Genomic DNA, 15000 nt, shown 5'->3' with positions numbered 1-15000 from the left:
CGCTTCAAGGCAATGCCAAAATATATAATCAAGAAGTTATAGATGTTTGCAAGGACAATAAAGCGTCAAATTTGGGTCCTTCGAATGATTCTGGAAGTGAAAATGCCAAGCAAAATTTTTCGCCTTCGAATTCTAGGGAAGGACTGACGAATGGGTCGATTACTAACTTATCCGGAACCTCGGCAGCCGTTAAAGCCAGTAGTCAAAATCAAAAGTCAAGTATTACTGATTTGGAACATGCCAAAGATGCACCTGTTCAAGGCAAAGGCATTGGATTGACGCACAATTCAACTCCAGGTATTAAATTGGACAGGAAAACTGACAAGGAGATAGCTGAAAATAACTCCACAACACTTCAAGATCGATCTAAAATGGAAGTTCCCAATGCCAAAAACTTAGAGGGTTCTACGGAAAGTGTTCCAAACCCTCCCGCTAAAAATGAAGAGAGCGGTCTTCAAGTTATCCAACAGGACAGCGCTATGGTGGAGGAAGATAGCACATCAAATTCTACACAAGAGGCCAGTCCGCTAATTCCCTCGGCCACTCCGCAAGAATTAGCATTGGGAGCACGACGCAAAATCCAGATATCTAAAGCCAAAACCGAAGAGATTTTAGAAGTGATTCCAATGGTTGATACTCAGAAAAAGGAGGTCCCTACCCCTACACCTACACCAAGCAATAACAAGCTTCCTACCAGTCCCGTGAGCTTGGGAACGTCCCCGAATTTGTCAAGACGATCGCAATCGCTTCAAACGCCCGTTGAAAGTCCTTCTCCGACAGAAAAGCGGTCTCCACTAGTAAACAGGAGGAAAGTGGTTCCAGATACGCAGACACAGAAACAGCCCGTTGAAGAGACACACAGCCCCAAACCTGAACCCAAGCCGGCTGAGAAGGACAAGCACGACCCATTCAAAGGTAAAGTAGTGTGAGTGTTGAAAACCTATTGTTTAAAGATGTTGCTTGAAGACCTTGAAGGTGGAGTCAGTCAGTGTGTTTCCATGGCACAACTAGATTGGATTATCAAATATATCGAACAAGACACTCGAACGGACCGTGTCACTTGTCTGAGTATACATGGCCTTTCAGAAATCGGATAAATGTCCGATGCATGGCTGTCTCCACTATGCTAGGTGGCGCTGTAGCCCTTTCAACCATGCTTTCAACAAGTGGTTTTAAAGCCACGTCCGGTTCCCTTCCGTCAATAACCCATGGTGTATCACGCGCAGGCACACAAGCACAGAACGAGAAGTCCGATATGCGATATCCGATCCCTGTATACATGCAGAGAGAAAGCCGACAATGAACGAATTATCTAGGTGTTCTTATCCGACTTCTCTTGTCCGTTATTGTGCCGATTTGTGTCCGAAGTAGATCGGATAAAGGTGTTTACATGCAGTTTAAAAGTCCTGTTGAGGTCTTATTCGTTTAGTTATCCGATTATGAGTCTGCATGGAAACGCACTGAGTGATTCTGGAAAATGCTTGCTGTAAAAATCCCTTCTAGTCTAAATCAGTGAATATCTCCTCATGATCCACTACCTGTCTGTACTGTGTGTGCGAGCTGACAAAAAGTGATTTTGACAACATGCTTTCTCTAGAATCACTGACTCTACCTTTAATAGAAATTATTAGAACTAGTGCAGTGCCCGTAGGAAGCAGGTAAACAAAGAAACATATTAGACAGTACATTTGGCTTCAAAATGAAGGATGAAGGATGAAGGATGCACACCTTCGTGCTGCGTTTAAGCAATATCCGGAAGCTCATGCCGATCTGACTAAAACTCAGAGAGATATGCGAGCCACAGACACACAGACACACACACAGACAGACGTTTCTTGCTTTATAGATAAGAAGATAAGATAAGATAAGATATGTTGTAGCATGTAAGAAACGGTCCTTTTTTGGCACCCCCTTGTGGCAGTTTCCAAACGACACTTCTGCAGATAATAGTGCAAACTGCTATCTTGCAATAGCCTGGTGCTACCAGACCATCGTACTTCATTTCATTTGTACAGAAGGTCTGGCAGTGCTGTAATTGGCAAACGTTCACTCATGGAGGCGGGTGTCTGTTAAAGTTTAAAACTATTGAATCTGCCCAGTGCCACTCTGGATTAGCCAACCAATCGCATAACGTTTGGTCGTCACGTGTGTCATGAGCCGGCTTCTGGCAACTGAAACTGGAGCGCGACTTCGACGTCATTGTTCTCAGCCACTCGCTCTGTTCGCTGATTGGACCGGCTGTCGAATCTCCGGCAAAACTGGGAAATGGGCTGTACACCCAGACTGACTACTGAAGGGAAAATAAAATTTGGCCGGAAGTAGGCGGGCGGGCGGAGCCAGGCTAATCTTGCAAGGCAAAACATTTTAATTTGCAAAAGATTCCATTAAAAGTTCAAAATCTAAAATGTGTCCTGTTTCACACCTAGTAGTGAAAAACTAAAAAGCACACATCTAACCACACTTAAACATGTCAGCCTTCATACTAAAACCACTGCAGTGCATTGTTGATTGACACTATCGTCCCAGTATGAACAGTAGCCTACTATTAATGGAGCATTTATTCTGACCCAGCACATTATGCAACATGTGAAGAGTTCTAATCTGACTTTTGGCAGTGTGTGAAGTTTGATTGTATAAACTTTCCGTTCACACACGTACTAACAAACAGGCCATAAATCCCTGTTCCATTGTTCTATCTTCTATTCTAGTATTATTTATCGTTCGTCTATAAATCATTTAATGGTTTTCGCTCCAGAGAAGTTTTTCCATATCAAGGTCAGTGCAGTCCGCTGGCCAACTGCCTCTAGTGAAGCCAAGATCAAGAGTTACCTGCATGTTACACACGCACGCGCACGCACACACACACACACACACACAGACAGACACATACGCACGTGCGCACACACACACACAGACACACACACACACACACACACACACAGACACAGACACACACACACACAATACAGTAGTACATGATAACTTAATAAAAAAACAAATATTGATGACACAAGTTCAATAACCGTTCAATTTGGAGGAAATGCTATTATAGAAATGGAACTGCCAGCAATTGAGGTCAATTAAATGTTAAAAGTGGAATACAAAATGTGTCATATACTGTGTGTGTGTGTGTGTGTCTGTCTGTCTGTCTGTCTGTCTATCCTTCTGTATGTCTGTCTGTCTGTCTGTCTGTCTGTCCGTCCGTCCGTCCGTCTGTCTGTCTGTCTGTGTGTGTGTGTGTGTGTGTGTGTGTGCGCGTCTGTCTGTCTGTCTGTTGTTTTCCTCTCCAGCTCCTCAGGTTATCCGTAAGATTCGAGGTGAATCGTTCTCCGACTCTTCTGGACATCTGAAGCTCTGGTGTCAGTTCTTCAACGTTCTCAGTGACTCAACGATACAATGGTTCAAGAATGAAGAAGGGATCGCTCAGATAAAGAGAAAGTAAGCTATCTATCTGTCTGTCTGTCTGTCTGTCTGTCTGTCTGTCTGTCTATTTATCTGTCTGTCTGTCTGTCTGTCTGTCTGTCTGTTTGTCTGTCTGTCTATTTATCTGTCTGTCTGTCTGTCTGTCTGTCTGTCTGTCTGTCTGTCTGTCTGTCTGTCTTTCTGTCTATTTATCTGTCTGTCTTTCTGTCTTTCTGTCTATTTATCTGTCTGTATGTCTGTCTGTCTGTATGTCTGTCTGTCTGTCTGTCTGTCTATCCATCTATCTCATAATTCAATTAAATTCAATTATCGTCATGGAAAACAACTGTTGAAATTGCCAAAGCAATACAAAAGAAAAATTAAGAAAACAAAATTGATTTAAAAAAACTTAATTCTGATTATTTTAAACTACATGGTCAGGATCATTTAACATTTGCTATTTCTAATCAAAAAATGTATAATTATTTAATTTCTCCGCAATAAATTTTTATTTTACTTTTTTTGTGGAATTTGACTTTATTTTACATTCCGAATCCATCTACCGTTTTTAAACGCCTTTATTTTTTTAAATAAAGTTTTTTAAACCTGCAGTGTGTAGAATTTTGGGTTTTATTTCCTAGCAGATTTTGTAGAAAGTAATTATAATATCCATGAGTACATTTAATTTAGTGCATAATAGCTGAATTTTTTTTTTGAATTATTATTTTTTTCCTTAGAAAGGGTCTCATATATGTCCATATTTCTGCATATTTTGGACCAAGGCCTAGTGCCGCCATCTTGAAAGTGTCATAGTTGGAATGTCATCAGGTGCATTGTTTAAAATTTAGAATTGTTATTGTCCTTGAAGGCCACTGTAGCTTCTGTTATTATTCTAAAGGGGTGGGGTTACCCAGGGAGCGTTGCATTCTAGAACTTTGTAGAACTTTCTTAATGATGTCATATTACACACTGCACCTTTAAGAAGAAAAATAGCATATAGATGTAATTTAACATCTATTTTTGGCAGCATACTGTATCATTTCCTATGTCTTTGTTTCTCAGTGCGGGGGATGAAACTCAGGTGAACCTTGCGATCGTCCAGGCGACGTATAAAGACGCCGGTGTTTACGGATGTTCCATCACCAACGAATACGGGACGGACTCAACTGACTTTCTGCTCAGCTCAGAAAGTAAATATGGCTTTACCTTACATGAGACATTAAAGGTCAAGGTCACTTTTATTTATATAGCACCTTATAAGAACCTAAATTCACCAAAGTGCTTTACATAAAATACATAAATTAAAATACATCAGCACACATTAAAAAAACACTTACAGCAATGACACAAAACAATTCATTAAGACGTAAAAGCCTGTGAAAAAAGGTGAGTTTTAAGAGTGGACTTGAAGGTTTCCAGAGACTCAGATGAGCGAATATGGTGTGGTAAGCGTTTATATAAACATTACCAAAGTTATAATGATAATACAGACACTGTTTATTACTTCCCACATGTCCACTTTAGTTATATTAGTTAATTTTAAAGGTGGAGTCAGTGATTCTGGAGAACGCTTGTTGTCAAAATCACTTTTTGTCAAAATCAGTGAATATCTCCTCATGATCCACTACCTGTCTGTACTGTGTGTGAACTGGAAAAAAAAATCCGGGGTTAATACACAGCCTATGCTCTGTAAATGTGTATGTAAAAAGTGGTTGCGTTCCGAATCGCATACTCTTTCTTTTTTCTATTCTAGTTAGGATGCAGTAGGCATACTATTGGGACATACTTTTCTCTCTTATTTCATCATAACATTGCGCCTTGATCTTGCCTCTTGCTTTTATATCCGTCGCATCCCCGTTTGTTTTCATATGGAGGCTTCGTCGATGTTACGTCACTTCACGTGCGCACTGGATTGTGGGTCAGAATCGCCCAAATAGGATGCACTTTTCAACACTAACAATCTTGGCCGCATGAAGTAGGACATCCGGGTATACTTCTAACCATCCTAAATCTGGCCACAAGAATCGGGACATCCTAAATCTTTTTTCTACCATACTATATAGTAGAAAGTATGCGATTCGGAACGCAACCTAAGTGTAAATGAAAACAAAGATGGCACACCTTAGCTAGCTACATGCCCGTTTACAGAGCCTAGGCTGCGTATGAACATTGGATTTTTTTTCTTTGACCCACACACAGGACGGAGGTAGCAGATCATGTAGAAGATACAAGCGTTCTCCAGAATCACTGACTACACCTTTAAATATTCAAAATTTTCCATTGTATTATACTGATCCACAACAATTCTCATTCTCTCTCTCTCTCTGTTGCAGTTGTGGCTGGAATGTGCATACGTGAAGACCTCAGTGGTAAGATGAGATTTTATTTTCTTAAATGTGCAGTGTGTAATATGACATCATCTAGAAAGTTCTAGAATGCAACGCTCCCTGGGTAAACCCAACCCTTCAGAATGATAACAGAAGCTACAGTGGCCTTCAAGGACAAGAACAATTCTACATTTTAAACAATGCACCTGATGACATTCCAACCAACATGGATGCCTCCATAAGACCTGCCTGCTCAATGTACAAAATGTAATATTAATATTCGTAATTCTCCGCTCAGGAGGATAATTCAGATTATTGTCAGAGGTGATTTTACACCAATGAGGACATATTTATGAATGAGGATATTGATTTTAGCTAATACATTACTTAAAATGTTACACAGTGTCCCTTTAAAGTCTTTGTAAACCTGGTCTGAAATATTGAAAATCAATATAGATCAAAGTTGGGTGTCTCAATAAGCTTTTACAAAGATCTGATTGAAAGTAATTGTTCATAAATGTTTTTTTAAATAGATGGATGGATGGATAGATGGATAGATAGATAGATAGATAGATAGATAGATAGATAGATAGATAGATAGATAGATAGATAGATAGATAGATAGATAGATAGATAGATAGATAGATAGATAGATAGACGGACGGACGGACGGACGGACGGACGGACGGACGGACGGACGGACGGACGGACGGACGGACGGACAGACAGACAGACAGACAGATAGATATCCACACATTACATCGTTAGATTACATTTGTATTGGTGGCTTTGGGTTTACAGTTACAGGGTCTTTTAAATCACTTTTTTTCCTGCATTTATTCCAAACATTAAACCCTTTTCTAACTTCCTTTCCTTAACTCTCTCTCTTTCTTTTCAGTTGGAGAGGAGATTGAAGTGACCCCGTTGATATTCAGTAAAGGAGTGGGTGATTCTGGCGTTTGGGGGAACAAGTTATTTGGCCGTGTGATGGTGCAGGAGTCCCGTATAGGAGACGGCTGTGCCCACAAGGCGTGGAGAGCTAAAGTCATCTATGGTCTGGAGCCGCTGTTTGAGTCGGGACAGACGTGTGTCATTAAAACAAGGAACCCAGTCGCATACGGAGGGAAAGGAGACGCATCGCTCGTAGACAGAAATATGGACGTTATGAGACAGGTGGGTGAGAAGAGAGGTTTGATTTATGTTAAAGGTGCTGTAAGCGGAATGGTTCTTTTAGCTAACTTCCTGTCAGTTACTGCAGTGATAGCGGTCCCCTCGCTCGTCCCTATACGTCACCACATTAATGCACTGCGGTCTTCAATCAGCGAGTTATCTAGCATCATCTCAGATCCATAAGCGTGATAAAACATGATAAAACCATCAAAACAGACATTGGGAAGGATTTTTACCTGCTCCGCCATTGTAAGCGCATAAACATTCACCCATCTGTTGCTCTGGCGTGCACCGGCAGTGAGACCATGGAGTGTATATACTATATATGAGTGAGACGGGTGTCGGTTTGTAGCGTTCTCTCTTCTGATTGGATAAAAATTTCGGGATCCTCCAATAAGTTTATATGCCGATTACATGCAAAGCAGCTGACAGAGAGATCGGCTTTATGAAACGCGCACATTATGTAAGTGATCACTGTATGAATAAAGTGCGATTTTACACTTATATTAACATAAATAAACCGCTTACATCACCTTTAATATGTGTACCTTTTATTTATACAGGTAAATCAGACAGGTGGGTGATAAGAGAGGTTAACGTGTGTCTGCTTAACACTTTTTCTGTCCAAATTTATATTTATTAAATGTATTTAATTGATTCTGGAGAACGCTTATTACACTTAAAGGAAAACTTTACCCATATAATATGGAACCGGCGTTCTATCAATAAAATCGCTATTATAATATAATGAATTAGGTTTTTCTTCCCTCAGTCTTCCCTCAGTCTTCCCTTGGCCCAGCTGTCCTGTTAATCCTAACCCTACATTTTACCATGTGTGATGTCACGCATGGCAAAATGGAGGGTTAGACAGTGAGGCCGTAAAAACACTCTTTCTGCCTTTTTCTCAGGCTAGGATGAACCGATTTCTAAAATGTTTGCGCATTTATACTACATAGGATCTCAGAGTTCAATACACCTTCATATTCCCACCGAAGTAGGTTTTTAAGCCCTCTTTTCCATCGGATGTTATGAACTGTGCATACTGTTTAAGTGATGGCTGTATGAACATAGAGTGAATTAACAACAAAATATCTCTTACTTCCCCTTTAAATAGATCTATTGGTTGTGGTTGAGCTTGTATTTCTTCACTGTTTTGCAGGAGTGTAAGATGCAGATGTTGGCTCGTGAATACTGCAAGATCTTCTCTGCAGAGTCCAGAGTGATAGAGAACTTTGGTCCCACTCTGGAGTGAGTACATTCGCTTTTAAAGCTGCAGTGTGTAGAATTTTGGGTTTTATTTATTTCCTAGCAGATTTTGTAGAAAGTAATTATAATATCCATAAGTACATTTAATTTAGTGCATAATAGCTGAAATGTTTTGAATTATTTAAAAAAAAAAAAAAAAAAAAAACGCCTGAATTGACATTTACATCAGTATTATTTATTAAGCACCTTTTAAGGTTTGGGGTGACTGTGTCTCAGTATAAAAATATACAGCTTGTTGTAAATATACAACAAGCTGACAAAGAGACAACAACTATTAAAACATTCAGATCAAATGGGTGAAGCAGAACATAGCCTATAACCAAAACAGTTACAGGTGGAGTGAGGCTGAATCAAAATTCAATTGGGCGACTGTGGCTCAGTTGGTAGAGCGGGTCGGCCGATGATCAAAGGGTTGGAGGTTCGATCCCCGCCCTGCCACCTGTGTCAGGGTTGTTGTGTGCTTGGGCAAGACACTTCACCCACCTTGCCTCGTGTGAATGTCGATAGTTAGCCTGCAATCGGTGTGTGAATGGTAACATGGGAAAGGAAAACAGGTCTCCCTTGCAAAAGAGTCTCAATGGGATTTACCTGTATAAATAAAGGTAAAAAAAAAAAACTTACACCCTGCCAATCTTTCTTCCAGGGTGGTTCCAGTGTACTTGATGTACCGTCCGGCTAACACGGTCCCCTACGCCTCGGTGGAGTCTGAACTGACTGGGATGTATCAGCAGTATTCAGTGCTTTACAAAAGTAGAATCATCACCAGAACCAGCTCTGTGGTGGAGCAGAAATGCTGCGCGCTACAACACTGGATCTACCAATGGACCAGCGGAAATCTACTGTTCACTCGCATAGAGGGTGAGGCTACGGGCTAATTTTGTTTAATTTTTTATTAACAATAATATTTATCAGTGATTCTTGAGAACCGGATCAGCATCTTGATGTGGCACACCTGTGAGGTGGGATGGATTATCTCAGCAAAGCAGAAGTGCTCACTATCACACATTTAGACAGATTTGTGAACAATGTTTGAGAGAAATGGTAATATTGTGTATCTGGAATGAATTTTAGATCTTTAAGTCCATCTCATGAAAAATGGGAGCAAAAACAAAAGTGTTGTGTTTATATTTTTGTTGAGTGTATATGTAACAGCTGTTATGTTTAAAACTAAAGATATTTCAAATTGTAGATTTTTTCAAAAAAATATGTATTAATTATTGTTGTCATTTTGCAGGTATCGACACAAAACTCACCGGGATTGGAATTTCAGTCAAAAATACCGGGTTCGTATATTCATCATTTATTGTGCTTTCTCTTCAAAATCTACCCCTAAAACCACATCATTTTACATGTAATTTAAATGCACATTAACATTTTGTATCATTGTGTGTTATTTTCTACAGGCATCAGGGTCTAAACATCGAAGGAAATCCCAAAGTATTCGAGTATTTCGTCACTCAACATCAGTGTAACTATTTCTGTGGCCTGCTAAGTCTTCGCTCTCTCAAACTCATGGACTCTTTATCGACTCCTACCAAATCTAAGAGCTCCAGGAGTCCCCTACTACAACGCAAAACCACGTCCGGTTCTTCTAGCCCGCAAACCGGACGCAAAAATGCCGCCAGTCCGAGAATGCCGCGAAAAACTGAGCAAGACGGAAGGAGCACACCGACTACACAGAAAGCTGCTGATGCTCCTCAAGCTGTTAAGATGGAATAGAGGGGTTAACGTGTGTAATAAGCCTTGAAGGGGAAGGTCTCGAATGAGTTTTTAGACGCGATTAAGAACTATAAATGGTTCCCTGTCGTGTGTGTATCAGTGAAATTGACCAAGAGAAGCTTGAAGACAGTGTGGAAGACATGTCTGTTTTTAAGACAAGAATAACAATCCAATCCCGAGACATGCAGGGAAGAGATGAACATTTTCAACATAATACGTAAAAGTATTTTTTTTTACGTTTTTTGGACATTCGTTTTCATTATAATGGCATATTGAGGGTCTAGACAGAAAAGCTTTCGAATACTGGGGTTCCAGAGTGAAATCTCTTGAATACGCAACTCTAGTGTTGCCGTTTAAACTAGCAAAACCGGTGAAATGGTGACGTCACACCAGTAGCGTGAACATAATCTTTTAGGGGCAGTAACGAAAATTTCAAAAAAAGGCTCAAAAAAGCACCTCACCCTCTCTGGTAAATATGTATGTTTATCTTAGGGCTATCTACTACAAATATTAACTGCCAAATACTAGCCTGACATGCATACTATCCCTGTTTGTGGAACCATGTGCATGTTGCAGTGTATTCAGAAGTTTTCTAAACGCGAAAACATGTTAAAAGACCTACTTCACCGGTGGGAATATGAAGGTGTATTGAACTCTTGAGATCCTATGTAGTATAAATGTGCAAACATTTTAGAAATCGGTTCATCCTAGCCTGAGAAAAAGGCAGAAAGAGTGTTTTATGGTTTCACTGTCTTACCCTACATTTTACCATGCGTGACATCACACATGGTAAAATGTAGGGTTAGGATTAACAGGACAGCTGGGCCAAGGGAAGACTGAGGGAAGAAAAACCTCATTCATTATATTATAATAGAGATTTTATAATGATAGAACGCCGGTTCCGTACGGGTGAAGTATTCCTTTAAGAACATAAAGGAAACAACTTAACCGTGATGATGTAATCCTTTTCATGTTAGCCACCATTCCTTTGCCATACATCACTTGTTGTGGATTGATGCCTTAACACGTTGTCGTGGTGATTATCTGTCGTTTTCATACATTTGGCAAAGTAGTGTGGGCGGCAGTGGCGAAGTGGGTAGGGAGATTGCCTCTGGAGTGCAGGGTCGGAGGTTCGATCCCCCGTCTGCCCGCCACATGTCCAAGTGTCCCTGGGCAAAGAGACACTGAACCCCAAATTGCTCCCGATGGTTCAGAGAGCGCCTTGCATGGCAGCTACTGCCATCGGTGTATGAGTGTGTGTATGAATGGGTGAATGTGGTAAGATATGTAAAGCACTTTGGGGCTGAGAAAATCAGCTAGAAGGCGCTTTATAAGTCAAGTCCATTTACCATTTTAGAAGTTTTCCTGGGTTTGTCACAGATACTTGGAGTTTTTTTTTCATATATTTTTATTTTTTCAAAAATGTAGGATTTCAATTTGAACGCATTTTACATTGATTTCACGTTCAGATTCTGAAATTTTCCCTCACATTTTTTTTTTTTCAAAGATATTTTTTTTGTCATTTGTATGCTTTATTGATAGAGTAGAGACAGAGTTGAAATGGGGCAGAGAGGGGAGTGACATGCAGAGAACGACCGCGGGCTGGAATCGAACCCGGGTCCGCTGCTGGCCGAGGCCCATGGGGGGGGGGGGAGACGCCCTACCAACTGAGCTAAGGGCGCCCCCTTCACTCAGATTTTCACCCTCAAAAAAGTTATTTTCGAACATACACTACAGTCATCAAAGTATAGTAGCTTTCCTGGGTTAGTATTCTATCTATATTCTAGTATTTTTTTGTGTGTGTGTATGTTGGATGTGAGTGGACCATCTGAGTCCTTAATAAAGATTATTAATATCAATCCATGTACTACGCAGGTCAAAAATAATAATAATTATGACTCAGGACGCTTAATTAAAATTAGTTACGGAGAAGGGGTGGGATTAATGTAAACTTCTTCCCACTCCTTTACGAACATGTTGTTACAATTATCAAGTATTTGTCATTCATGTATCTCATTATGCACACACATAGAGAGAGAGAGAGAGAGAGAGAGAGAGAGAGAGAGAGTGTGTGTGTGTGTGCGTGTCTGTCTGTCTGTCTGTCTGTCTGTCTGTCTGTCTGTCTGTCTGTCTGTGTTTGTTTGTGTGTTTGTGTGTGAGAGAGAGACTGTGTGTGTGTCTGTGTCTGTGCTTGCTTGTGTGTCTGTGTGTCTGTCTGTCTGTGTGTGTGTGTGTGTGTGTCTGTGCTCCCCAGCTGTCCTCAGAGGTCAAGTCTTCCTCTCTCTGACACACACACACACACACACACACACACACACACACACACATCATTATTCTCTGTATGATAATTTCAGTTTTCTTTTACATGTTCGAAATACATCTCTATCAAATCAAATCAAATCAAAAATTTATGGAGGGTTTTTTTTCCGATCTTGCCATTTGAGTTGCTTGGCTTTGAGTTTTAAAGGGACACTGTGTAACATTTTAAGTAATTTATTAGCTAAAATCAATATCCTCATTCATAAACATGTCCTCATTGGTGTAAAATCACCTCTGCCAATAATCTGAATTATCCTCCTGAGCGGAGAATTACAAATATTAATATTACAATTTGTACATTGAGCGGGTAAGTCTTATGGAGGAATCCATGTTTTTGGAATGTCATCAGGTGCATTGTTTAAAATGTAGAATTGTTCTTGTCCTTGAAGGCCACTGTAGCTTCTGTTATTATTCTAAAGGGTTGGGGTTACCCAGGGAGCGTTGCATTCTAGAACTTTGTAGAACTTTCTTGATGATGTCATATTACACACTGCCCCTTTAAGGAAATAATTAAAAAATCTGAACGTGAAATCAATAAGAAAACGATCTCAAAACGAACGATCACACTATTGAACAAAACAATATATTGGAATATAACTTGATACATTACGAATCCCAATCTCAGGTCACTGTCTTTGTATCAGAAAACAGCATCATTATTATAGCCTTAACCAACCCTATGACGGGCTATAGGTTCACATCCAGGCTTCCAAAGCATTGGCATGATAGCTTGCACCTATTTTAGTACAGTATTCTATTGAGTAATGTATTTTAATGTGTTCTATGTGTGTGTGTGTGTGTGTGTGTGTGTGTGTGTGTGTGTGTGTGTGTGTGTATGTTGGATGTGAGTGGACCATCTGAGTCCTTAAAGGCCTACTTCACCGGTTGGAATATGAAGGTGTATTGAACTCGGAGATCCTATGTAGTATAAATGTGCAAAAAAAAATTAAATCGGATCATCCTAGCCTGAGAAAAGGCAGAAAGAGTGTTTTATGGTCTCACTGTCTAACCCTACACTTTCCTTACTGTGACATCACAGTAAGGGTCAGGATTAACAGGACAGCTGGGCCAAGGGAAGACTGAGGGAAGACTGAGGAAAGAAAAACCTCATTCATTATATTATAATAGTTATTTTATAATGATAGAACGCTGGTTCCATATGGGTGAAGTATTCCTTTAATAAACATTATTAATATTGAGTAAATCTGCAGGTTATAAAAACATGTTGAATTGATGTGGTATTTTATTACGTCGTCTATGCGTGGGATTATTTTTCAACGTAAAAGCACAAACATGTATAGTTTGTATAGTCACCATTGTACGTATATAATATAATACAGTGAAGTACATCACATGACATGGCTTTACAGCTGCCAAAATGGTTGCATGGCACGTTTGTAAAGGTTGGGAATGCACTTTTTAATTGTATTTTATTTTTTTGTTTCAGGAAAATTTTAAGCCAAATGTAATGTAGCTTCACGTGACACTTTTGTACAGTGGCTATCTGTCGGTGCTGTGCTTTTATTTTGTTAACCTGTCATGTTTACGTTGCTCTTCTACGTTGCACTGCACCAGCTTCAGTGCAGCTGGCTGTAAAAAAAAATAATAATTCAAAATAAAAGACTTGATGACACACTTTTTGCACGTTTTGGAGATACTGTGGTGTGTGTGTGTGTGTGTGTGTGTGTGTGTGTGTGTGTGTGTGTGTGTGTGTGTGTGTGTGTGTGTGTGTGTGTGTGTGTGTGTGTGTGTGTGTGTGTGTGTGTGTGTGTGTATCTCCTCAGCAGGTAAAGCAGCCTGACTAGTGAATTTCAAGGAAAAAAAATTCTGTCCACTGGCTAAGAATGAAACACAGAGTTAGAATGGGCAGTGTGAGTTTGACCCGCGGTGTGTGTGTGTGTGTGTGTGTGTGTGTGTGTGTGTGTGTGTGTGATGTTCAGAATGTGCTGAATGAGGTGATGTAACCTCAGACTGACTGACCCACTTTAACAACAGCTCCTTCTTCAAATCATTCAAGAATTCATTCAAAGGTTTTATGTGGCACAAGCTCTTACATGTTGTGCAGTAAAGTGTTGGTGTAGCAAACCACCCCAACAGTCAGTGAGTGCGTTTACATGCAGACTCATAATCGGATAACTAAACGAATAAGACCTCAACAGGACTTTTAACCTGCATGTAAACACCTTTATCCGATCTACTTCAGACACAAATCGGCACAATAACGGACAAGAGAAGTCGGATAAGAACACCTAGATAATCCGTTCATTGTCGGCTTTCTCTCTGCATGTATACAGGGATCGGACATCGCATATCGGACTTCTCGTTCTGTGCTTGTGTGCCTGCGCGTGATAGGCTCATAGATAGTATAATAAATAATTCGATATATGTGATAATCCAATCTAGTTGTGCCATGTAACCGCACTGAGTGAGTGAGTGAGTGAGTGAGTGAGTGAGTGAGTGAGTGAGTGAGTGAGTGAGTGAGTGAGTGAGTGAGTGAGTGAGTGAGTGAGTGAGTGAGAGAGAGAGAGAGAGAGAGCGAGAGGGAGTGAGTGAGTGATAGAAATTGTTATATATACATATTGTTCCAACTGTTCTCTTTTGTTATTATTTGTATTATCTGTAATGCTTTGGCAATACTGTTTGCAACAATAGTCATGCCAATAAAGCTCATTGAATTGAGTGAGTGAGTGAGTGAGTGAGTGAGTGAGTGAGTGAGTGAGTGAGTGAGTGAGAGAGTGAGTGAGTGAGTGAGTGAGTGAGTGAGTGAGTGAGTGAGTGAGTGAGTGAGTGAGTGAGT

The 15000-nt window shown here is 40.2% G+C and overlaps 1 protein-coding gene across 1 annotated transcript in view; it reads left to right on the top strand.

Annotated features, from left to right (window-relative positions):
• Positions 1-9884, top strand: part of alpk3b (alpha-kinase 3b) — a gene marked incomplete at its 3' end in the record, with an annotated part of 27147 nt that extends 17263 nt beyond the window's left edge. Inside the window, exons 7-15 of the mRNA XM_080029248.1 lie at positions 298-915; positions 3291-3438; positions 4465-4592; positions 5736-5771; positions 6628-6902; positions 8059-8147; positions 8809-9023; positions 9400-9448; positions 9569-9884. Of these exons, the coding sequence (XP_079885374.1) occupies positions 298-915; positions 3291-3438; positions 4465-4592; positions 5736-5771; positions 6628-6902; positions 8059-8147; positions 8809-9023; positions 9400-9448; positions 9569-9884 (1874 nt within the window). The remainder of the gene's footprint in view (positions 1-297; positions 916-3290; positions 3439-4464; positions 4593-5735; positions 5772-6627; positions 6903-8058; positions 8148-8808; positions 9024-9399; positions 9449-9568) is intronic.
• Positions 9885-15000: the final 5116 nt, after the last annotated feature.

Source organism: Ammodytes marinus (genome assembly GCF_949987685.1).
Source record: "Ammodytes marinus genome assembly, chromosome: 1".
Taxonomy (NCBI): domain Eukaryota; kingdom Metazoa; phylum Chordata; class Actinopteri; order Uranoscopiformes; family Ammodytidae; genus Ammodytes; species Ammodytes marinus.
This window is presented reverse-complemented; position numbering and strand designations above follow the sequence as displayed.